This window comes from Apis cerana, linkage group LG12 (genome assembly GCF_029169275.1).
Source record: "Apis cerana isolate GH-2021 linkage group LG12, AcerK_1.0, whole genome shotgun sequence".
Classification (NCBI taxonomy): domain Eukaryota; kingdom Metazoa; phylum Arthropoda; class Insecta; order Hymenoptera; family Apidae; genus Apis; species Apis cerana.
The window spans coordinates 134166-158736 of record NC_083863.1 but is presented as its reverse complement, the minus strand read 5'-3'; the positions used below and the strand labels follow the sequence as shown (position 1 = coordinate 158736).

The 24571-nt window shown below is 46.0% G+C and overlaps 1 protein-coding gene across 27 annotated transcripts in view; it reads right to left on the bottom strand.

The window, feature by feature from the left end:
* Positions 1-24571, bottom strand: part of LOC108003954 (CUGBP Elav-like family member 4) — a 540361-nt gene that overhangs the window by 468587 nt on the left and 47203 nt on the right. For 23 of the 27 annotated variants that reach the window (XM_062082767.1, XM_062082753.1, XM_062082792.1 and 20 more), the window contains exon 2: positions 15704-15786. In XM_062082767.1, coding sequence (XP_061938751.1) covers positions 15704-15786 — 83 coding nt within the window. Of the gene's footprint in view, positions 1-10683; positions 11601-15703; positions 15787-24571 lie in introns of those variants that run through there. The other 4 variants (XM_062082774.1, XM_062082772.1, XM_062082773.1 and 1 more) reach the window with 4 other exon arrangements.

Sequence of the window (24571 nt, the reverse complement as noted above, 5' to 3'; positions counted from 1 at the left end):
GCGTGCAACAAACGGATGAAACGGACAAAAACGTTCGAAATAATCCTGGTTCGATAATAAACTTACGGATAATTATTCCGTGTTATAAACTTATATCCATTAAACGCAACGATGAAATATCATTTCGGGAAAATACGGACGCTAGAAATATACACGCGCCGATCAGAAAGTATCGATTCGTCTCGCGGAAATTTACGAATAATCCTAAACTCTTAAGGAATAGGAGGTGGTCGAATCAGGATCGAATCATATCGCGCGAAAAAATTTCAAAAATTTTCTCGTCGTGATGAGAAATTGTCAAATATCGAACACCCTAATTATCCTAAACAGGCAAATCGAGCGTAACAGAATTCCATAACTCGTCCGTTCGTCAGATCTCGCGAAATGAAACCTAGCTGAACAATTTCTCTGGTTATTAGTCGCGTTTCCGCGTGTTTCGTCCATTTTCCGGGAGACAGAGTGAACGTGGAGGGGGAGGGGGAATTGTCGGTTGATTCGCTTTTAACGCGATAAATCCCCGCGTCTTTCCGCGGGCGCAGAGACGTTAAATAAACTGGTCGAAACGAAATTTGGGGACGCGGGGCGCGGAGCCTGGGCGCCGGGGGCGGCCGCTCGGGCAAAAGTGTCTTTGATTTCCGGAGCGAGGGAGAGAGGGGGCGAGAGGGAGAGGCAGAGAGAGAGGCAGAGAGAGAGAGAGAGAGAGAGAGAGAGAGAGAGAGAGAGAGAGAGAGAGAGAGTTGGCCGTGGCGCGGGAATGGCGCTTCATTGTTGCCCGCGCAAGTACGCAATTAATTTCTGTCTGCGTTCGCCGCGGGGGAATGCAAATACGCGGGGAGATTTTGCCGGAGTAATTCGGAAGTGGCGTGGTATACCGCGCGCATTATGCCGCTTTCCTCCTCTCTTCCTCTTCGCTCCTCGCTCCACCCTTTCCCATTTCCCTGTTTCGAAACGCCCGTCATTTCGCTCTGTCCACGCACGCGGATATGGAAACGCGTGACCGGTGACGAGCCCGATTATCGCCCTATCAACCTTCTCGCCGAAGATCGCCGATAATCATTAATATACTCGATCGAGGGATATCGGTAAGGAAAGATATTCGTTGAAAATTCTCGTTGAAAATCGTTGGTGAACCCGTATGCGGGTAAAGGAGAGAAAGAGAGAGAGGGAAAGAGAGGAACGTTTAAACCTATTACACGGTAATTACACGGTGACGTGTAACTTTTTCTTCTTCTTCTTTTAAACGACTTTTTTTTTCTTCCTTTTTCTCTTTTTTCTTCTTTTTTTTTTTGCGTCCTGACAACATTTTTCAAAGAGAAAATTAGCATGGCACAGTGTTTGCGCCTCGTGCAAAGCTACCGTCCATAAATTTAAATGGTCAAGTATATTTTGATAAGCTGAATACGATTTACATGTAAACACGTGCAAATCTGTACGCGTGGTATACATTTTCCCCGGCGTGGGAAAGGGAAAATTTCTAGCGCGGCGTTTAAAAATGCTTTGCCGCGCGAGCCAACTCGATCCGATTAACGCACGACAAGCGATCGATGCATCGATCAACGTCGAAAAATATCGTTACGAGCGATAGAGGGAGCGGAGAGACGAAATGGGATTCTTGGAAAAGTTTCGTCTATTCTAAAATATTCGATTCGCCGGCCGATATCGTTTATAAGCATCTCTTGGACCTCTTCTCCTCCTGCTAGTCCCCTTTCCTTTCCTTCCCTCCTATCGGGAAACTAGGAAAAACCAACAGCGTCGTTTCTTTCCGACGTTACTCATTTCCGGGGCGATCCCCGTCACAAAGGGAGCACGTTCCCCGCTTAGTCGAGCGTTGACGAACAGTTGGAATTTAAAGGGAAGCCGAGCACGATGGCCGCAACAGCGGTGGCACGAATGGGCGTCGGGATGGCACACGGGCGAATCGGTGGTGGTGGTGGTGGTGGTTCCGACTCGATTGAAATTCATGGGGAAACGAATTCGTGGTTACGCGGCGTGAGAGATAAGGAACAATCCTCGAAATACACGCGACCCAGTTTCCAGTCTGCATTCGTAACGGATAGGTGCCGCTTCAACGGCCCTTTTACGAGAGTCCACGTTGATGTCTCCGTACACGCCGCACCGGTACCGTAGTCACGGATACCGGCTCGTTCCCGAAGCGTTACATCCGCAAATTGTCTCGCTAATGCAACCCCAACATCTTACCCCGATTGCGCGCCATCCTCCTCGTCTTTCAACCGCTGGTGGTGTACACCACCACCTTCGCGCAGCATCGATTTTCGAGCGTGTGCGTTGTCGCGTGCTACTTCTGCAAATGAATGTTATTTTATGGCCCGGTTTGCCGCATGTTTAAGCGGAATGAATCTGCAATCAAAGTAACTTCCATGCAGATGCAAATTGGTAAGCGGCACGATAATCGGCGCAACGTGTGTGCGTGATGCTTCGATTAACGCTTTCTCGTCCCTCGGTTAAAATTTACAATCGCGCGTATTATCATTTCTAGTATAATTACGCCGTGTTCGTACATACGAGTGTAAATAATACGGTTCCGCCGCTATTCCACCAATTGCAATTGAACGCCCCGCCAAATTTATTACGATTTATTAAGTACGAACCGCGCGCTAATTTAACGATACATCTCTCTATACGCGATACGAATTTTCTGCCTGCTTATCGATCGATAACCATTATTTTTCTCCTCGCGTTTCTCCAGAGAAAGGAGAAATTATCATATCTCGTGTATAAATTGGATTTATCATCCGTCGAGTAGAAAGGATATTTTTATATTCTTTTAAAATCGTTTTCTCTCTCTCTCGATATTATTTCGATGGAACGGTATTCCTCCAATTTCGATCGCGAGAGCGTATATAAAAGTCGAGGGAAGAATTTTTGGAACGCGACAAATAAATATCGAGGACGAAGATGGTCGATTAAACGTGGCCACGGGTTGAAGAGCATTATATGTATATGTATATGTATATATATATATATATATATATGGTACACGAAACGGAGAAAATAATTTAATTTGAAAGTAAAAACGGTGATCCGCTTTGCAAGTCTGATGGTGGCCCATTGTTTCCGAGCGCCACTAAGAATATCCTTCTCCTCTCTCGAATGTGTCCGCTTTTCTTCCCTCTCCCTCCCTCCCTCTTTCCCTCCCTCTCTCTCTCTCTCTCTCTCTGCTCGCCCTTCGACCGACGTCTACCGTAGCCTCCTTTGTATAATCAAAACTCTCGAACAAATTTTCATATTGTTTGCGATTCAATTGGACAGGCAATTTCCGAGTCGTCTTTGAAAATATCTTCCCTCTTCCAGCGTCGTCGGCCCCGCTCCGACCCGCCAACCTCTTCGCCACTTTCCCCCGTTTTCGCCTAAGTACACCGCAAAGTATACTACCTATACTTGGTCAATGAAAACAAGCCGATGCTATTTATCTTGCCGATCGATATCGGTTCGTTATCGTCTCGAATCCAACTTTCTCGATTCGCGTGCTCCACACCCTTCGGAGAAACTATCCTTTCCATCTTTTTCTCGATTTTCTGATCAGGCGAACCTTCCCCCCCCCCCCTGTACATTTCCCAACGTCGATAACGATCGTCGCTGTTCGTCGCCAAATCGTCCTCGTTGAATAATGATTAAACAGTTTAAGCGAGATCGATATTTAACTACGTTACACGTGTGCTCTATCAATCTTTAACGAGATTCCGTCCCCGTTAAATTTAACGGAACATTCGCCACGGTATATATGCTTTTTCATCAATTTTGCAACTTTCCATTTTATCGTTATAAAGATTTAAGAATCCTTAATGGACATTACCATTTATTCGTTTCGATTATTCAGTATTTCTTCTCTTTTTTTTTTTTTTTTTTTAAATTTTGAAACGCGTTACACAACGAGGACACAAAGGAAAATTCTTCGTAATTTTACTCCCCGACTCCTCGTTTCAAGGGGAAGAGAAGAGAAACGCCGTAATAACGCCGCTCGATTTAAATCTTTGTAACGTAGCGTACTAGTTGCATTTAATATATACGTATTTGCCTTGCATTCGGATCGTAGATAGCAAGTGTACCGATATGAAATCTCGGGAGCCGGGACGTAGTAGCGTAGCCCAGTTGGTGCGAAGCCAACATCGACGACGCGAACGAAACGAGGGAAATATTTATAAAAACCGCACGTTGCACTTCCACGCTCTTGTTTTATTACTATAATTCATCCCCGCCGCTCCGCCTCGGCTGGATATCTCTTTGTCCGCGCTTTTCTTCCCCAACGTGCAACAATTATATATTTTTAATCCACCGCTCGGACCTCGCCGAAATTAAAATTAAAAATAGATAAGGGAAAATTGCGCGCGTGCAAATTTCCCCCTGTTAAATAAAACACCCGATAATTATGCATCGCGTCGGCAATTATCACTTCCCGTAATTCGTCCAGATATGAACAATGTGTGTGTGTTCACGTGTATACACACGCACGCACACAAGCGTATATAGCAAAATGGAAGGATGGAAGGCGTCAAGGCGAATTCGTTTAATCCGTGGTTGTTGGAACGTTATGTCGGAGGTTAGCCCGAAACAGGTTAAAGGGCATTATATAAATAACGGAAAGGATCTGGAAAAGCAGGTCGCGTTTCTCGCATTTTCTCGACCCTCCTGTGCCAGCCTGGACACGTCCCTCCCTGACGGAAGGCAGAAGGAGAACCAGATTAGAACCCGACAATCAAGCCAATTATACACTCCGGTGACGCTGACCCAGCTCTCCTCTTCTCCAGTTCTCTGTGTCCACTATCTTTCTCTCTTTCTCTCTCTGTCTCTCTCTCTCTCTCTCTCTCTCTCTCTCTCTCTTCTCCACCCTTTCTTCCTCCGAAACCTACAAGATTCCGGATCCTACTCTACGGCAACCTGTATTAAACTAGCGATCCTACTCTCTAGAAACTCATCAGACCTTTCGTAATCCCGATAGTAGACGGGGACCCGAACGAATTGCTGGAGGAATTAAGCAGCTCGTACGAGACACGTGAGATTCGATATACGAAAGGTGTGTATCGGCCCCGAGAGGGGAGATATGGGGGAGAGAGCGAAACCATATCCTTTTCTTCATCTTCGGTTACACGAAACCGAATCAGCTGCTAGTACAGAGACATAATTTAACGGATCTCGTATTCCCTCGAGCGAGACGGTACGTAGTTAATACGATCGTCGTACGAGGAGAATATCGTTCGAAAGGAGACACGAAACGAACCTCTTTAAAAAAAAAAGAGGAAAAAACGTGGCAGTTTAACGCACTCTGTCATTTGACTTGCATGTGGGAAAAAGAGGAGGGGGGAGAATGAAAGGAAAAGTGAAGAACCTTAACGGTAACCTCCTCAGAGACGTTTCTCCCTAGACGGGAAGAAGGCGAGGAGAGATCGGTGAGGGTCCGTGTCTAGAGATCTACGCCGAGCGGCAGATTGCAGCCCGGGCCTTTGGAGGATCATCAAATTAGCGGAAGAGTCTTTGAGGGCACCTCGTAGAGGTGGCCAACTTGGCTGGCTCGTCATACTCTCTCTCTCTTCGTTGGAATTATGCCCCCCTTCGCGACCTTTCCGCGAATGGAGTTGCAAACTTCTGCCTCCCTTCCAGGCGAAGAGAGACAGAAAAGCGGCACATCGTCCCTCCGCTTTTTTCCTTTTTCTTCCGCCTCCTTTCTTTCCTCTCTTCCCTTCTCCTTCCTTCCTAATACCGCCTTCTTTAGTAGCGGTGGGCACCACGCTAATGCCAACTGAATGCAACCGAAGAAAATTTTCTCCGGGGACTTCAGTACCCAAAACGACTGAGCCGAGAACGCTTTCTGCACCGTCTAGATATAAATGAGGGAACTTTGAAAAGCCGGCAAAGAAAAGACGTTAGAACGAAGCAGTTTCGGTAGCCGAGTGTCGCTATGTGGCTACGTTTATGTATCGTTGGAATAATTTCTGGAGTTGGAACGTCTCTTAGCTGTCTCATGTTTAATTCCTTGCCTCTTAACCAACTTTCAAAAACCGTGTACCGTCGATTGCCTATTGTAACGTTGGTCAAACCTTTCAAACCCTTGTTTCCTTCGTATTCTTCTCCGATATTTGACGACTGACTTCGTAACGAGAATATACTTCTTAATCTCTATCAACTAATCGAAATACGAGCAATCGTCGCACGATTTATCTTAAAGCTCGATTAGTAAAGCGAGTAAAGGATCGTTTCGAAAATGCTCTTTCACTCGTATCGATCTCGTCGCTCTTGATCCATATTCTCGTTTTATCTCACCGAATAATTATATTCCAAATAATGAGCGAGGAAGCTGGAAAAAGAACGCATTTTCAGATTTAAAATATGCAGATTAGGTCGAGATTACTCGTTCACAATTTATATTAATTGAATATTCAAAGATACATTAGCCACGTAAAAATCCACAGTCTGATTAGCAGAATGCAAAATTACGCGTATCTTTTTTTTTTTTTTAATATTTCAATTTTTAAATAAACGCGTACACATTTTATTCGTTCCCTCCGTTACGTTACTAATACTCGTTTTTAAATATCCCAAGGTTTAATCTGACGAGCGATCAATTTTCCAATTCCTCGCATCCATCCACACCGTCGGAAGAATCGAAGAAAATATAGGAATCGAACGAACGGAAAATTTGGTCGTGTAACGAGCTGGGTTCGCGCGATATTTTTAACTCGAGGTGGATACGCGGCCGCGTGTGAATATACGTCGCTATACACTTGTTAAATGCACGTACGCGGATACACATAGAAAACGCGTGAATGTTTTATCGCAAGTTAGCCCTTTGCTTCCCTCGTGCAATTTATTCCCAAACCCGTATGTCTGGCCTGTGCAGAAACTAGGGCAGAAACACAAAGCCTGGCCACTGGCTGAACGAGATACCGAGTAACAATGCCTAAACGCACAAGGGAAGGACGCCTTTTACGCCCTTCCCAACCTCTCGTTTATAGCAACCGGTTGACCTATCGTTGATAAAATTGTAAAATCTCGAATATTTTTTTCACTACTTGATCCTTCTAACCTCGTCCCTGCTTTGTATGGACGTTATGCAAAAACCTTTTAGACCCATATTCAAATTAGATACGTATATATGAAAAAACTTTTCCCATCGCGTGGCTTTTTATCGATTCATTAAAACCGTTTTCCCGAGGAAAAGATATCTTTCTCCGGGGAAAATGTACGTCTTCTTTTTCCTTCCCTCTTTTTAACTCGATATCGATTTTATTAGAAATTATCGGAGCGCAAAATGTAACGAGTCACGAGTCTGCCCGGGGAATATTCAATCATTTTTTGAAAACGAGTCGCATATGATATTTCGCTCGTTCGCTCGTTAATCGAAATATAATCGACTACGTATATACCGATATCGGATTATAAATAATGCATACGAATATATCCCGGCACATTTCGAATTTGCCACGTATAAATCCACGTCTATTAAACGAGAAATATTATATTTGCCGATCAAGCCGATAAGTAATAAATTCGCAACCGATCGGCCAAGTCTTCGATCGATTGTTTGATGACGATTCCCTTCGATCCGCATCACGTAGTATCTTTTTGGCGATGATGATCTTAATTCCGCCCGGTCGAGCGAGGAACGAGAGAAAAAGCCTTCTTTCGAAACTAAAGGCGAACGAGATGTTAACCGGCCTGTCTCGATCGTGTAAATATTTGGATTAGACACGTGCTGGCAACGCGATCGCGAGATGATTTAAGCAAATTGCCGATCCGACGAGCGAGAAGGAGAAGAAAATGCGTTTCACTGGAGGAAATTCTGCTCCAACGCGTTGAGGAACAATCGGGCGGGAAGATTAACGATATTCGAAGCGTTTATCGATATAGCCAGTCGTCGTCAAAAGTCGTCTTCGCGCTTTAGACGAGGATGAATTTTACGCATTATCGGAACGAACGAATATTCTATTCTATTTCGAAGGAAGTTTACGAGTATCGTAAATGTCAAGAGCGCAACGAGTGTACGTTTTAAATATAATATCTCTCGACGATAAAAGATACAGGCGAGGAGGAAATATTTCCTAGGAAAATTGCATTCCAAATTCATTATACTCTAAATATACAAAAACTTTGCTTCTAAGAGAGATTTGTTAGAAATACGTACTCGCAAAAGTACGCGTAATATTTTACCAAGAATTATTACTGCGTTTATTTATTGCACGCCTTGACCCACGAAACTTACCATAAATATAAGATAGAGATTCTCGCATCACTGGAGAAATACAGAGCGTAAAGCGCGAACGAGCAAAGTACCGCGTATAATAATATTTCTAGTTGATTGTCGGTAATTCGACGCGATTCGTTATTTACCGTTTCGAACATTCGCTCGCATCTCGAAAGGAAGATATCTCGTGCTCTCCTTGAATCGTAAGATTTAAGGAGGAGCGGAGTTAACGTTATCGCGCGTTTCTTCGACGCGGTAAATTTCCTCTTATTTCCTTCCTTTTTTCCTTCTTTTCCCGCGTCTTTCACTCATACCAACGTTAGCAGCCGTGACTTTTCTTCAACGATGTATTTTATTATCCGCCAGCAGCGAGCAACCAAGTTCTCGACACTTGGCGGCGAGGAAAATAAGTTTTAGTTCGCGAGCGCGTCCTTGTTTGCTCTAGCATCTCTAGCAAGGAGTTTCGCGCGATTCCTATTTTCCGCATCTCGATGTTTTCCACGACTACACCGAGGCAAATAAAGTTTTCCCGATTTCGAGAACCGGTGTGCCAGGGCGAGTCCTGCACCCCAACGGGAGAAAGTCGATCCCGGAGCGGAGCGATTCGAGGGATCGTGGCCGCGATGACATCGCGACTTCTCGCGAGGCGAAACGAGCAGCTCCGAGGTCCGATCAAACTTCCAAAAGTGGGACGTTATTTCTCCTCCGTAAAAACGCATTCAATTTCCGTCTCGTGTTCCGTATCCTCCAACTCCGAGCAATATCAAAACTTGCCGTCATCTTAAGAACGGTGTATAATTCAAATTTAAAAGGGAAAGCTGACCGATCACCACGGATAATTTCTCCCGAAAAGTTGGAATCGAGGAGTAAGGAGTTGATTGATCGAAACGGTGGTGGACCACCGGCCGAGTGGAGGGGAGAAAAGGGAAATTAGAATTTCTGTATCGGATAAAAAGGAAAGAGGCGATCGAAACGCTCGGTCCCGTTGTCATCGAGGATAAAAGCACTTTGACGTCACCATTATCAAACGCTCCAAGTACGAACGGTCGGAATCGAGGCCCGTTCCCTCGGGGGAACGGTCCATTCCGAGTTAAAGCGCACCACCACGTTCGCGTCCGTCACAGTGATCCCGCAGAATCAAAGCTCTGCAAATTGGCGTGCCTGATCAGGTCAGTAGGAAGACTGACCCTTTATCGACGCGTGGAATTTTCAATTTGCCCGAATACACGTTTCCACCTCGCCTCTTTCCAATTACACGAGAGAGGACAACGCGATTACACGCGGGGACACGGGGTCGTCGGTGCAAACCGGTCCCCTATCTATATATATATATATATGTACATATATATATATATATATATATGGTATGTAAAAAGGTGATGGCTCTTACTCTCTCCTCGCCCCGACTCAAATCGGACCATCGCCGCCGCCGTTAGAGTCGATAAGCTGGCTGCTCCATCATTTGCATCACAATCGGATAGTCGTCCGGTATTGTCATCCACGATCGTCGGCGGGATGGATATGTCGGTGCATTCTCAAAGGGAAAAGGGCTTCCTTCCTTCCTTCGCTTCCCACGCCCCCTACGCACCCGTGCTTCGTTCGAGCTTTTATCGCGTACCCGCCCTCTGTCTCTCTATTTCCCCTCCCCTACCCGCGCGCACATTCTGCACGGCATCCCGTCATGCTCTCCACCCGCCAACTTGAGAGCCCTAATTAAATTCAGTCTGGGTACTCTTACCGAGCGCGGTCCATCGTTCATTAAGCGACGGATCAAAGCGATATTCCCGTAAAGTAGTTCCACTTTGTGGCGAGGGAGGACCCCGCCTCTACCTATCCCTTACCTTCCCTTTTACCTCCTCCCCTCCTCTCCCTGCCCGATCTCGCGGATGTAGTCCGCCTTTGCTTTCCACCCAACGCGCGTCAATCCTCCATGCAAACGTTCCAATCATTAATCGCTCGATATCTTCTTCTTCTTCTTCTTCTTCTTCTTCTTCTTCGCGGTTGCCAAAGATACTTGTTCCTCTTATTGCAATTCGTCACGGATTAAATTATAAACGGATATTGGTTATGATTTCTAAAAAGATGAATATTAAAGGATGTGAAAATGAATATATCGTTCCAGGTATATTAGTCACGAGCGTGTTGAACAGCGTGAGAAATATATTAATAGATGCGTCGAAACAAGTATTTGGTACAGTTGGCGATATATTATTTTGCTAGTTTCGCATTAGCGCGAGAATACCTGGTACGATTAATGGCCTTCGAATGAGCCATAGAAGGCAGCGACTCGCAGCTGTTACTGCCACGGTGAATAATTAGCAGCCATAGTAATTTCCCGATCGTTAATAATCAAGCATTACATACATATACACACACACATATATATATATGTAATAAAATGAAAAGCAAACGCGTCGTTGAGGATGAAGGAGCGATTAAACGCGGTCTGGAGGGAGGAATGAAAGAAATAAAGTATCTCTGCGTACCGTGGTGAATTCGTCGTAGAGGTAGGAAATCTCCGGATAACTTATAAAATCGACCATGGTGGCGCAGCGTGAACGCGTACGTGAAACCAAATTATCACCGTCGTAGAGTGCAAGTGGAGAGCAACAGGCACGATAACACTTGATAAATGACGTCGGATCGTCGCAACAATGGCGAGATGCAAAAGTGGCGCGTGTTCCCGGCCTGGAAGCGGTTCACTCCAAACTATAAGACGAAATATTTGAAATACCGGCTACTGCGCAGAATCACTCTATATACATATACATATACATATATACGTATATATATATATATATATATACAGCACGGGTTCACTTTACGATACTTCACAAACACTCGGCGCGATTCGATTTTATCAACGGAAAGAAGAATCGAGGGATCCACACTCGCGCGAGCATTCCGACGCTCCTCCTCCTGCTCCGCGCGGGTAAGAAAGAATCGGTCACGACGCGTGCACGATTCACACGGCACTGAATGTTCGTACGCGAGACGGAGGTATACGAGGTTTCGATACGCGAGGATCACTGTTAATTTCACGAGAATTATCCGGTCCGCGCGCACGAATTTCGCCAGGATTGATACGTACCAACTCCGGCGAAAGCAAAAGAAAGAATGGGAACAAAGAAAGGCACGGAAGGGCGCGTGTAACTGCGACTGGCTTATTCTCAGGGCCGTATCGCGCAAGTTGGGAGCGAAGGTCCACGAGGCACCCACGAGGGTAGAAATGGGCGGCTTTATGCGCAGACGGCAGATAAAAGAGAGATGTATACGTATACGTACACGTATACGGAGAGAAAACGAGGACTCGCAAGCCCGCGCTTGCGAACGAAAGCACAAGGGAGAGTAAGCTCGGTCACTGAGGCGTCGCCACTCGGCTTGCTTCCTTCGGAGTGACTCCCTCCTTCACTTCTAGTCCCCTACCATTTCCATTCCATCCCTCCTTAACCTCCACCTTCTTCTTCTTCTTCTTCTTCTTCTTCTTCCTCTTCTTCTTCTTCTTCCGCGTCTTTCTCCCTCTTCGCGTCTTTACCTCGCGAAAACGACCCCTCGTCGCGAGGCGTAACCACGCAAAGTTTCCCGTAATTGTTTGATAGCCAGCGCTCCAACCGACGCCTCCTCCCATAATCGTTACATAATAATTATATAATACAACCGGTCTTCAACGGTGTCGTAAAATCGTTGCGAAAGATGGAATCGAATGGACGAATAGGCGAATAAGAAAATAGATGGGTCGATCATAATTTTGTTGGGGCACGCTGTTGCATGCATCCTAATAGTTTTCGAGTAGTATCGTTGGGAAGGAGAATCGAGTAGATAAGAGCGGAATTAAAATAACTCGGGACAAGAGAGACGGACCGGTGGATGCGGACGACTCTCCCGCGGCCAAGGAATTCACCGTCGGCGAATGGACGGATAAATGTTATCGAACTGAGAAATTACATGCGCGTGAATCCTCCGCGGCGCTTAATGAATTACGAGTAACGAGAAGCGTGGAAATCGCGGAAATTTCATTGGGCTGGGAGGGAGAGGGGAAGGGCGGCACAGGTGCACGGCAAAGTTGCAAAAACTTCGTTAGGGAGGAATGCAAACAATGCCCGGTCCGAGTCGCTCGCCTCTTTCCCTCCCACCCTCCCATTTTTTACTCCCCGCTTTTCCTCCCCGCCTTTGTACGCGCGAGTATCGTTTTCCTCGTGGAAATTCGCGTCCTCCACCCTCGACGGCCGTCGTTTCTTCTCCTTCGAGCCCGGGGCAAACCCCATAGAGCAATTACACCCTCGTAAATCGGGACGCCAATTTGTCAATCCGTCCTTCTGAATTTCATCGTGCCTTATCGCGTCGCCCTAACCTGTTCGCTACTTAACCCCGATCCTGAATTTCGACGTCGCTTTTCGACCGTGGCCGAGAACCGACGATTAGTGGATTTCCTAGGAAACCATTACCTCGAGGATGCGTATTCCGTACTCGTGATTCATAGAAACAATTTTTCTTCTTCTTTTTCTTCTTTTCTATTAGGAGAAACGATGCACAATTAATATCGTATAGTTGAATTTTTACGCAATGTCGCAAGTTTTATTTTTCTTCGATTCGAGTTATATTCGCGCTCGTTCCAAATATCATCGATCGGTATCCTCTGGCGAAAAAAGTTAAATAAAGAAAGTTATATTTCCGATCGAATTCACCATGGGAATTTTTCTGTCGCCGGCAAAATACCAGTGAACACCAGTAACATCTGGTGATCTGTTAATGTTGGGGTCGGCTAGACCAACATTGCAGCCAAGACGGAGGCCGAGCTTGCGAGCAAAGCAAATAAACAGGAATTAAATCTGGAAGGCTTTATCGCGGACGTTCCGACATTTCTGTATAAAATTATATATATATATATTATATATATATTACATAATGTAAAGTAATATAAAGATATCAAAGAAAAAGATATATACACTCGATCTTTGATTTAAAAATATCGAAATTTGTTCCGATTCGTTTTCTTTTTACAAGAATTTCGTACGAGCCGAATAACAATTACGCCCATTCCTCCATTTAGCAAATGGAAAGAATAGAAGAGATCAACGCGTCTTTTATTCGAGCCGACGCGGAATCTACACAGTTCCGTACTTTCCACTCTAATTTTCAGAGAAATTTAATATCGTTCCCATTACGCGACGCGCAAACTTTCCAGAAAAACGATCCAGAGAATCGTTAACCGTACGGGAGACAAAGTTTCGTGGCATCGCTTTAAGATTGAGTTTCTCGAGAAAAATGTTTTTTCGACGTAATCGAATAGCGATTCGTCAAAGATGTGGCTGCAAGTCTGCCGCGCCAGAATCGGGATCCGTTACAAGTATCGCGATAACGGGCGGAAGCGGGATACGAAATACTTTCTTTCGAAGTTTCGCGTGAGCGTGAACAAGCGCGTGCGCACGTGCAACGATCGCTTCCGCAGTAAGCATGGGCTAAGTATAGCCGGTTAGCCACGGGCATTGTTATTGCTTGCACAGCGGGAGCGTTCAGCTTGCGATCCCTGTTTATCAAGGGTTCGCTGCTTGTTCGAGTTATGGTCTCAGGTGCGTTCGAATATTACGTGTTGGCTCGCTCGATCGGCAAATGTTCGATATCCTAAATGCGAATCGACCGATTGTCCACGATTCCTCCTTCCCACGGAATTCTTCCCTTTTATTTCGATTACGAAGATTTAATTCCCAGGTTCTTTATTGGTAATTTTCTTCCCACCGAAATTTCAAATAATACGATCCCGCGTAACAAATACCTTTCCAATATCAATCAACAATCAAACAAGATTTTTTTCAAACGTAGGTAAATAAAAATATAATATGGATCGTTCGTGGAAGAAGATTCTAGTTACAAGAATAAACCGTCCAACGGGAGGGCCATAAAAATGTCAAAAATCTGGAAGCGGTCGATGGACGCTCGTGGGAACGGTCGAAGCAATTGAAGAGGATTTTTCTTTCGTGTTTGGTCAGCTCGGTGAACGGGCGGTGCACGGGCGTATGGGCGTAGGAGCGCAAAAGTGCGTCCGTATACGCGTCTGCCTCTTCATAAAGTCATAACTCAGCCAAACCCCCGGCACATCTCTCGGCATAACATTTAAAACGATTTCCGCTGGCAGCGGTGCCAAGACCGGAGCTGCGTTGTTTCGGGGATAGATTAACGAAACATAACGCCAGTACTCGCTACGGACTTCCAAGGGGTAGGTTGGATAATGGGAAGGGGCGTGTTGGCACTGCTCTGGCAGTTAAGCAGTGTTCAGTGCCGGCACTTGTACTCTTCAGTCCCCACGGCTACGATCGATGCAAATTTTTACGAGAACTATGCTCCATTTCGTCCGAAAACATGCTACGAACCGGATCATTTCGTTCGAACATACCTTCGCTTTGCCAGACCGGAACGGCTGACCGTGCAATTGATTAAACGCCCGGTTGAAGGAGAAATTTTAACTCGATCTTGGAAACGATATCTGAAAATGGACCAATCGGAAACAGATTTCTTCCTTCTCGATTCTCCTGATTAGTATCCTTGGATCGTCACGATTACGCGTAAAGTTGGCAACGAGTTTCTTCCCGACCCTAACCGTGAAAAGAGGAATGCGAAATTCTCGCGTTGGCCGGGAATAAGAACGGGCATGGCCATTCCTGGCATTTGTAGAAGGCACGGAAAGTCCGATGATACATCGCGGACTGTACGAGTCGCGCCCTCTGCTCCCTGCACTCCTTTCAACTCTCACCATTCGACCCTCCATTCCCTTCCTAACTACCCTTTCGGCGTTAAGAGATTAACTTGTCACGCCGGCCCATTTTAATATTCCGGATCGCGGGGTAAATCGCCAGAATTTGCCTGGAAAGCGCCATACGGCCTCGCCAGCGATAAGTATCCGTTAACGTCACTGCACAATTTCCTTGCTCTACTTTCCCTTCTCCTTTTTCGCATAGAATTGTACCGGAATTACGGCACGGTTCATTCTCTCTCGCGCGCGTTCGATGGCTATTCGATCAACTCTGTACTCCACGAGGGGCAAGTATCGAAACGGACGACCAATTGTTATTTTACGATTAACTCTTATCCAATTATCTCTGTCATCGATCCGTAATTTGGCCCAACGAATCTTTAGCAATCTGCGGCGAATAGTTGACAATTATTCTTCTCGTTTCTAATAATTACGATACCGATTGAAACTAGAACGATAGATCAAACGTAATGTAAAGCTAGAGAGAAATTACATTTAATCCGATCGTACATTCGGTTGTATCTCAAAGAAATGGAACATATCCTCTCTCTCTCTCTCTCTCTCTCTTTCTTCCGATTCATCTTCCGTAAACATTTCACATTCGTTTCGAAATACACATGTTCGTGCGGAGGAACAGGAAGGATTCGGAAAAGATAGCGACAGCGCGATGTGATCCAGGTAAAATGAGTCGTTCGACCGGAGGGGAAGAAGGCCGTAAAGTAGGTAAATCGTGTTCTAAATGCGTAGTAAACACTTACCCCTGGTAAAGTCCGCTTCTCATGCAGAGCGTTCTGGGCACTGATTGCGCTGTCACGACTATAGTAGGTGAGAAATGCACAGCCTGAAACATGGTAGGAAAACAGAAAAGCGATCAATCAAAACGGAACTCGTTCCTTTCTATCGATCGAGCGAATTATCGATACGCGAAATCGACGTAACCGCGTAACGATAACCTTTTAATCGAGGATACTCAACGCATCGATTAGGGGGAATTGGAATTCGAATAGCGGATAGTTAACCGAGTTAATCGAGTGGTTCTTTCCCCGGCTTGGAAATCGGCTCGAAGCGACGCAAGTATCGGCATTCGCACCGTCGTAAAATTAATTTTCCAAAACGACTGGGGACCGGTTTAAGAACCGGGGCCGGTATAGCGGGTTAAAACGATGGTAATTAACCCTAGAATTGGTCGGTGGCTGAACCAGACCATTATCGGCTATCGCACTGTCGAGCAAACCTCCTGGAACCGCCTTCCTATCGGTCTCAGGATTTATTCAAAGGGCCTGTTCTCCCTATCTGATCGTCATTTGACTATCTCAACACACCGAGATGGATGTAAGCGAGCACGCGCGGCGCAACACTCGTGGACGGAACTCGGTCTAAGATCACTTACTATTTACGACGCGACATTATCGCGACTGCCCGATACCCTTCATCCGTCTATAATCACCACCGGCCACGGACACGGAATCCATTAACTACTGCTCCTCCAGATAATCGCGAGTACGAATACGCGTTCATCCATCCTTTCTCCCCAACCTATAAATACGTTGTACGAGTTACTCGATCGTTCTTCGCCGTTCCTTAACGAGATTAAAAGTACAGTTTTCCTTGCAAATTATTGTACAATTACCAACGTAATATTTAAACGGATTGCAAATTCCAATTTTTACGAAAATAGTAACACGGGGAAGGAATCGAAACGTGTTAATCGTTTCTCTCCCTCCACCGTAGTACGTTTAAAAGGCGAAGCGTAAAGATGGAATCTGCATCGGTGTCTAAAATATTTTCGTGACCGGCGGTGCACACCCACGTGAACCGACGTAAACGATAGTCGTTCGAAGCTCGAATTAAACCACCGTGACTTTAATCTCGACCCAGGCGGAGATCACCGCGAGTTAAGCCAGGAACGCGACCACCTTCGTGTCGCGAAATCTCTCCCCTTCTATTTATCGGGGTTGTTTCGAGCAGTAAACAAAACAAGCTCGTCGCATCGTTCGAGGCATGCGAAATTCGAATCGATCCTCGGCCCCTTGTCGTTTCACGCCTCTCCTTTTAATCTCGCCCTAGACTCGGAGGATGCAATTTCCACGCGATAGCAGGTGGAGTAACGCTTCCTCGGGGCGGAGAATTGCCTCGTCGCGGGCCAGAAATGACGAGAAAGGACGAGGACGCACACTCGCCGCTTGCTCCGTTCTAATTTTTCAACCGCGTCCCCTTGGATTCCCCTTGGCTCGTCTACCACCGGCGGAAGGGAGGGGGAGCGGGATTCGGGGCGTACACCGTCCAATCTAAGCCGAATCTAAGCTAGGGTAGAGGCTAGGGTAAAAGCTAGGGCGAGGGACGAAGCGAGAAGGGGGAGGGGGCGCGTTAAAGAAGAAGCGGGGTGGTCGGCGGGCGAATGGAAAAGTTTGCCACGAGGGGTCGTCGCCTGCGGCCGGTCACGCCAAGTATTTCGCTGTCGGATACGTTCGCCGCCCGACTTTCCCATCCCTCGCCCCCCGCTGCCGGCAAATGGGAATAGGGCGAAATATTTATAAACATCGGCCGGTGCTTATCTTAATTGCATTGGGACAGGTCGCACCACGCTCTTACTCTCTCCGCGGCTAATATCCAGCGGGAATAGAAAAGTTGGCGAGCCGTGCGCCCTGCGGGGCTTCCAGGCGAATTAGCTTCCGTCGCGTATCAAGAACAAGGGGGCCGACCTTTTCTTCTTCCTGTCTTTTGCCTCGAATCAAATCTACGGATAACCCCGCAAGCCATATACGAATTCCAACAGAGGCAAGTCGATCTACTTTCGCGAAATTTACATTTATCGGATTTCGCTTTCTCCTTTCTTTTCGAACCTCTCCTTGGGTAAACGAACCTCACCCGAGCTCTTTCGAGGCTCGAGCAGGATAGGAGTCGTCCGATTGATTCGTAAACGCGCTAATTTGGAATTCGGAACGAGGGGGAGGGCGGGGCAGAGGAAAAATCGGCCCCGTTTCGATGACACACTTTATATTCCCTTAATTTTCATATCGCGGTGTATTTGTCTATTTGGCACTACTTTTTTGGCTTCCTTCGAATACATTTGGATTCGAAAGCCCCGGGGATACAAGTGCCAACTTCCACTCTTGCCAGATTCTACCAGCGTTCCCGAAGAATCGGGTTCAAGCGAAAACTATATTAGAATGCTGAAAAGAGAGGTATTAAGAATTCTCGCTCGTTGGCGTGACGACACTCGAACTTGAGATTATTAAGCGAGCAAACAGATTTATTTCTCCTTTCCACGGATTTATTCCAGATTCGTTATTAATCGTCCCATTATAAATTTACGCTCCCCTCCTCTTTCGTTCGAACATCGTTGCAACAAAAATTGATCCATCGCCATCCTTTTTGATATTCCCTTGAAATATTTGGAAAAAACAAATATTCCTTCGATCAAAAAAGAAAAAAAAGAAAGAAAGAAATTAATTCGACGACGTAATCGTTTCATCGATTTATTTCCCTTCGATCCTATTATCTACTATACTCCCGGATTGATATCGGCGAGAGGGAAAAGGAAGCAGCACGCTCGCGTGCTGCTTGAAATTCGTACGCGATTCTTTATTCACGCACGTTCGAACGTTCCCCGGAATTTCACCGAGTAGAAATTACTCGGTGTGTTCGTAGCGATCGCGTCCCGAATTTCAAACCCGATGTTTATCGCTGGAAAAGATCGACTTATCAATCTCGACTGTCCTTGATTTCAGTTACCGCGCGACGGAAAATCGAGGAAAATCGAGGAAACTCGTTTCCCGCCGTTTTTAAAAAAATTTATAATATATTTGAGTTATTCGAGACAGGAGAAAGGATACGAGGTACTCGTAACGAGGCATTAAAACGAGAAGGATAAGAGGGAAAGCGAGTCGGGACGGAGAGGGACGTATTATCTTTCGAGACGTCAGAAAAGTCGGATATTCCGCAACGCGCGAACAAGATATCTTCGTTAAGGTGTATTCGAGAATAACGTCGTGTTTTTATCGTTTCCGCTTCGTGGAAGTCGCATCTCTTCCCAGAATTAAGAATTACATGATAACCGAGCGAACGAATCTTGTTGCTTCGTAATCGTACGAAAATATAGTCGGGCGACGTGGCGGCAACCACGTGAATTTAGCGATTCGATTATTTCGTTGCAAATTCATGCCGGATTTATCGCATCCTAGTGGCAAAAAGCGTCGTCCTATATTATGCAGCCGCTACTTAATTTTCGTTACGCGAATCTAATTAATTCAATTGGGATTAATTATCCACTGGTAGGTGCCGCCGATATTTCTGGTCCTCAACGCGGGAGAGCAATTTGTAGGACGACTACTCGGACCAAGAGTGGTGTATGCGTATCACGGTGATTCGCGATCGTTCCGACGAATCGATTAAAACGACATCCTGCGCAAAACGAGTTATCGTTGTTCCGGCCGGGTATCGTGCAAATCCCTCGAAATATCGTACATTAACGCGGTTACGCGCATACGTACGATTCCACGCGAGAATCAAATTCTCCCCGATTTTCCTCCCGTCTAGACATTTGACGCCTTTTTCCAACGTATCGTCGTAAAAACGTCGCCACCTCCCGCTCGATCGATCGGAATAAAATGTAAATACGTCTTTTTACGATAATTGAATCGAAAATCTTGCAATACCTTCTCGTTTTCGACAGAATGCGCTCTTGTATTTGCGCATTATTAATTCCTTCTTTCCAGCGTGTAATAAAGAAACGAATATCGAGAGAGAGAGAGAGAGAGAGAGAGAGAGAGAGAGAGAGAGAGAGAGAGAAAGGAAATATGGCGTTGAAGAAATGGAAGGGCAAAAGGTAGGAGAGCACGAAGAGGATGTTTTTTTACCTATGTAAACTTAACCGATGTGTATCGAGCACGAAAGGCAAAAACAGGCACATACGGATGGAGAAAATAGAGAAAAAGGGAAGCGATAGGAAGAGACGCGAAACACAAACGAAAGTTGATGGCGTCTGACGACCGTCCGACGTCGACAAGGGTGAGGCGAGGTGGTTAAAGGGGGTTCAAGAGTAGAAGAGCGTTTTATTTGCGAGGCAATGCGACGGCTAATACACCAGTCACTGGACAGCGTCCAAGTCATAAAATGGATTTTATGACGCCGATCGATACAACCAGATCTCTCTCTCCCTCTCTTCCACGTCATTGTCCTATCTCTCTTCCTCTCTCCCTTTCAATGGACAACCGCCGACGCCTATGTCTGCCTATACCCCTCGAGAGACCACTCCTCGAGTCCACTTCGTTCCCCCAAAACTCCAGGGTAAACCGAGCACGGAATATAATTCGTTCGTGCGTCGCGTGTATTCATTAAGGAAAAAGTTTTCCATTCCTCTCGTTCATCCGTCTTCCGCCAATCATCTCGTTTTTACGCGTTCCAGAGACGCCTTGCTTTCCATCTTCCCGTCCAAACGGATCCAAACGATTCGTATACCGTTCCATCTTCCGTGCGAATTCAGCGTCATAGTATTCACTACTTCCCTTCGTAACGCAAGAAAGAATCGAGCGTCCAGTCATGGTTCCGTTCGACGAGCGATGCCCCGTCGAAATCGGAAAAAACAATCGGTAACGATATCGGCGACGACGCTCGTCCAATTATCTTAACAAGATTCGAAGAGACTGGTGGTGGGAAGGAAAGTTTTCGGGGCAACGACTCGAGGAGGGGTGATTGCCGCGGAACCGAAACGGTGTCGAGCGAGCGGTAGGCAGCCAGGGAATTAGAATTTTACGGTTCCCCTAATGAATTGAAACGAAACGAGGCTGCGATAGACCTATTCGCCGCACCTACACATTAGCCCCTGAGGCGTGTCGACGCCGCCGCCGCCGCCACCGTCTCGACGGCTCGAAATTCGCGCAGACAAGGAATTTGCATCTTGGCTGAAAATTGAAATGCCCCGGTACAATGGACGAGGAAGAGTGTCCCGCGGAATGACTTTTATAATAGAACGCGGATAATATAACCGGGAATGGAACGAGAAACGTTCCCGGGCGATAGCGTCCGGCACGGAACAAACTCGGAAAATCCGCTTGTATATACCACGCGTACACGATGGGGGGCGATAATTATTCCTAGAGGAAGAATTTGATTTGCAACTTTTATCGCGTTTCCCGTCCCTCCCTTTCTTTTAACGAGTTTTAATCCCCGACGAGATAGCGAGTCACGGTCCCGATACGGATTATCATTAGCCTTTAATAAAGCTAAATCGCGTTGGTAACAAAGTCGACCAACTTGGAATACGCGCCTTTCTAACCTAACCACCTATTTTCCGACTCTGTTTAACGCCGTCTATCGTTACGAATGCCTCGACCAACGAATCGCGCTCTATAATTCCCTTCGCTCTTTGTCCTTTTCTCTGTTAATTAGCGGAAAAGACACAGGTATTATCGCGAGGTGGAAATAAAATTGAAACAATTTTAGAAAATGCTCGTAACGATTAAAGCGATTACCGGGGATGAGAAAAGACGAGAATAGTTATGTTATATTTTATCCGGGCGATAAAAGGAACGATAGTTTGTTCGATGCAATTATTATACTCGAATCTTTTCGAAAATTTTTTAATCGCTCGACACCGGACACCGTTCCATCGGTCAATACCGAAGCCTTTCACTGGGATAATTAGCACGTGGTTAGCCGGGGTGGTTCAGCATCCAACGAGCAACGTTTGTTCCCGACATTGACATTTTCTCCGCGCAGACTTGCGCCAACTTTCGTCCGTGGAAACGTGGAAACTACGCGTGTAAGCAACGGGCGCGGGTGTGGACGTGTTGGAGGCGCGCGTCGACACCACCCTCGGTGTTGCGCAGAGGAAATTGAAATATGCAAATAACCGCAGCCCCCGACGCCACCTAGCCAGCCAGCGCAGCGAACGTTGATGTTTCATCCTCGGGAGTATCGGCATTTATCGTCCATGTTGAATATTGGCCGCCTTGTATCCCAGGGATTCTCTCTCCTTTCTCTCTCTCTCTCCCGCTTTTTGAATATCGATGCCTAGGAGATATCCCGCCTACGTATTCACCCGTGTACTCGCTGGCCTAGGTATCACGGGTGAATCGCCCTTTACCGGCAACCAGATTTTCAGACCGACCTATTAAATCCACGCGTTCACCCAGCAAACAAATTTATAGCGGCCGAACACGTTGCCACGGTACACTGGATAAATTTTAAAGGGGATGCAAGATTAATAAATAACGGGTCTTTGAACGAGTTTTCTTCGGGCACGAAAATAAAGAAGAAACGTCGCGAGGACACCCTCGATACGAATTTCCAAATTCTAACTCGAAACCTCGCGACGAATAAAAAAAAAAAAAGGAACGTTACCTTGGACGATATGCCGTGGCGAGAATTGGACGCTCGATTCGATCCTTTTCTTCTTCTTTCGGTAGCAAAGTTTCTCGAATGGTGTCAAAAAGGATTAAGGTGAAAGAGAAAGAAGGGGAAGAAGAAGCTTGGTCGTTTCCGCGGTCCCCGCAAAGTCCCGATCCGTAAGGCCGTCGAGAGCGCATAAGCGAAGTGGTCGCATCGCACGGAACGATGAACCCACTTCGTACCATTCTGCTCCATCGACCTTTGCGACGCGGCCAACTGCTCGAGAAACGTGCGGCAATAGCTAAGAGTTTAAAGACGTACGCTGTACCGTGAAACTGGTTGGAGCACCTCTCCGAATCGATCAACATTTCGTCGGAGAAAAAAGAGGAGTCGTTTTCGATCATTGCTGCGTTGACAACTTTTTCTTTTCTATATCAAATTTTTCCCCGTCTATAAAACAACAATATTATTCCAACGAATCAATTTGGGACAGGGTTCGATGTAATCCATTCTTGTTATTGATATCTGATTAACGGAGAAAAGAACGGAATATTATCTCCATAATTTCTCTCTCTCTCTCTCTCTCTTTCTCTCTCTCTCTCTCTCTCTCTCTCTCTCTTTCTCTCTCTCTATTGGTCATTCTTCGAGATAAAGTGCACTATTGAAGGTGATTTTTATTCAAGGGACAACGTTCATGCGACGCAAGATAGCAAGATTAGAGGGCGTAGAGAAGATTCCACTTAAATACGACGTACGTATTAAAAGTTTAGTCCAGTTATTTATGCAAGGAGAAGTAATAAAAATATCCAATGCGCAAAGTTATTATTAAAATTCCACGAGGCTCTTAAACAAAGACTTTGTCGTCACGCGTTTCGCACGCTCTTCTCTTTCCATTTTCCCTCTTTCAACTCTTCCTCTCTCCTTTTTCACCGCTTCTCTCTATTCTTTTTCCTTATGCAGATCCATTCGACTTTTTGCTCTTTCTCTCTTTCTCTCTTTCTCTCTCTCTCACCTCCCTTTCCTCCCTTTCAACGTTCTTCACAGCCTCCTCTTACGTCGGCCAAATTAAATACCGTGGCTGGGAAATCCTGAAGGAGGCTTCCTCGAATATTCAGAAGCATCCTGGACGCATGGTCGCGTTCAATTTCAACCGTGGCGGGGCATAACACGGGAACGAAGGGACGAGAAAAGAGGAAATAGAAGATAAGAAGAGAGAGAGAAGAAGATCGAGCGAGGATGGAGAATGCATTAAGCGGCAGGGTAAAAGTTCGATCTCGATTTTTCCAGATTTCGCCTCTTTTTCGAGATCTCCAGAACGAACTTTTCAATTAACCTCCGAAATCGAGTTTATTAATTTTAATGGTCTCTGTCTCCTCCCCATAGCGCGTTATATATATATATATATATACATATTATATATATACACGCAAGAAGGCGCGTATCCTTAAGCCAGATACCTGGCTTATATACCACCACCTTCCCTAGCTACGTACGCGCTCACCCCTATGTGCAGACATAAATATGTATTTAGCCTGGATTAAATTATTTGCAGCAAGATGAAACGGATCCGACCCGCATAGCTTCATTTCCCCAGACATCTCGGTTGCGCCTATCCCGCGTGTCGATGAAAACGCGCCTTACAGCCACCCGTAACTCCTTCGTCTTTCCACCGGTAGAGTTTGGATTGGCTGCCAAATTAATTCTCCCCACGGGGGAGGGGTGGGGTGGGCGGGTACCTACTTAATTTATCCAAATTGGCATGCCGATAAATTCTAACCGGGAGAAATTTCGCGTGTGTAACGCCGACTTAATTCGTATCCGGTACGGTAGGTAGGTGAATTTTCGTTTCTAGTTTATAGGTTAAATTTTATCTCGATCGAATCGATGTCTCTTAGAAATTTCCTTTCGTTTCTTCCCCTTCTTCGACAACGAATTCGTATCCTTCGCACTCGAGCGGAGAAGAATTTTTTCGCCCTCTAATTTCTCCCGTGCCTCGTTATTTGGAAAACGTACGCGTTATTAATGACGCGGAGGAGCGTGGATCGCGGCTTAACGATCGTCTTGTGGAGTGAATTTTTGCATAACGAGGGGGTCACACGGGTTTACGCTAGTGGCGATAATGGCGTACGTGAAACAAACGGTCGAAAGCGCAATAAGGTCCGCTGTCATTTATTCGTTGTTATAACGAACCGGTTGATGGCTTAATATTTCACCACGGCAAACTGTGGTAGCAACGCGAATTCTGTCGCTTTAATGACTACCGCAGCATTTAATTGTGACATTTAATAATTCAC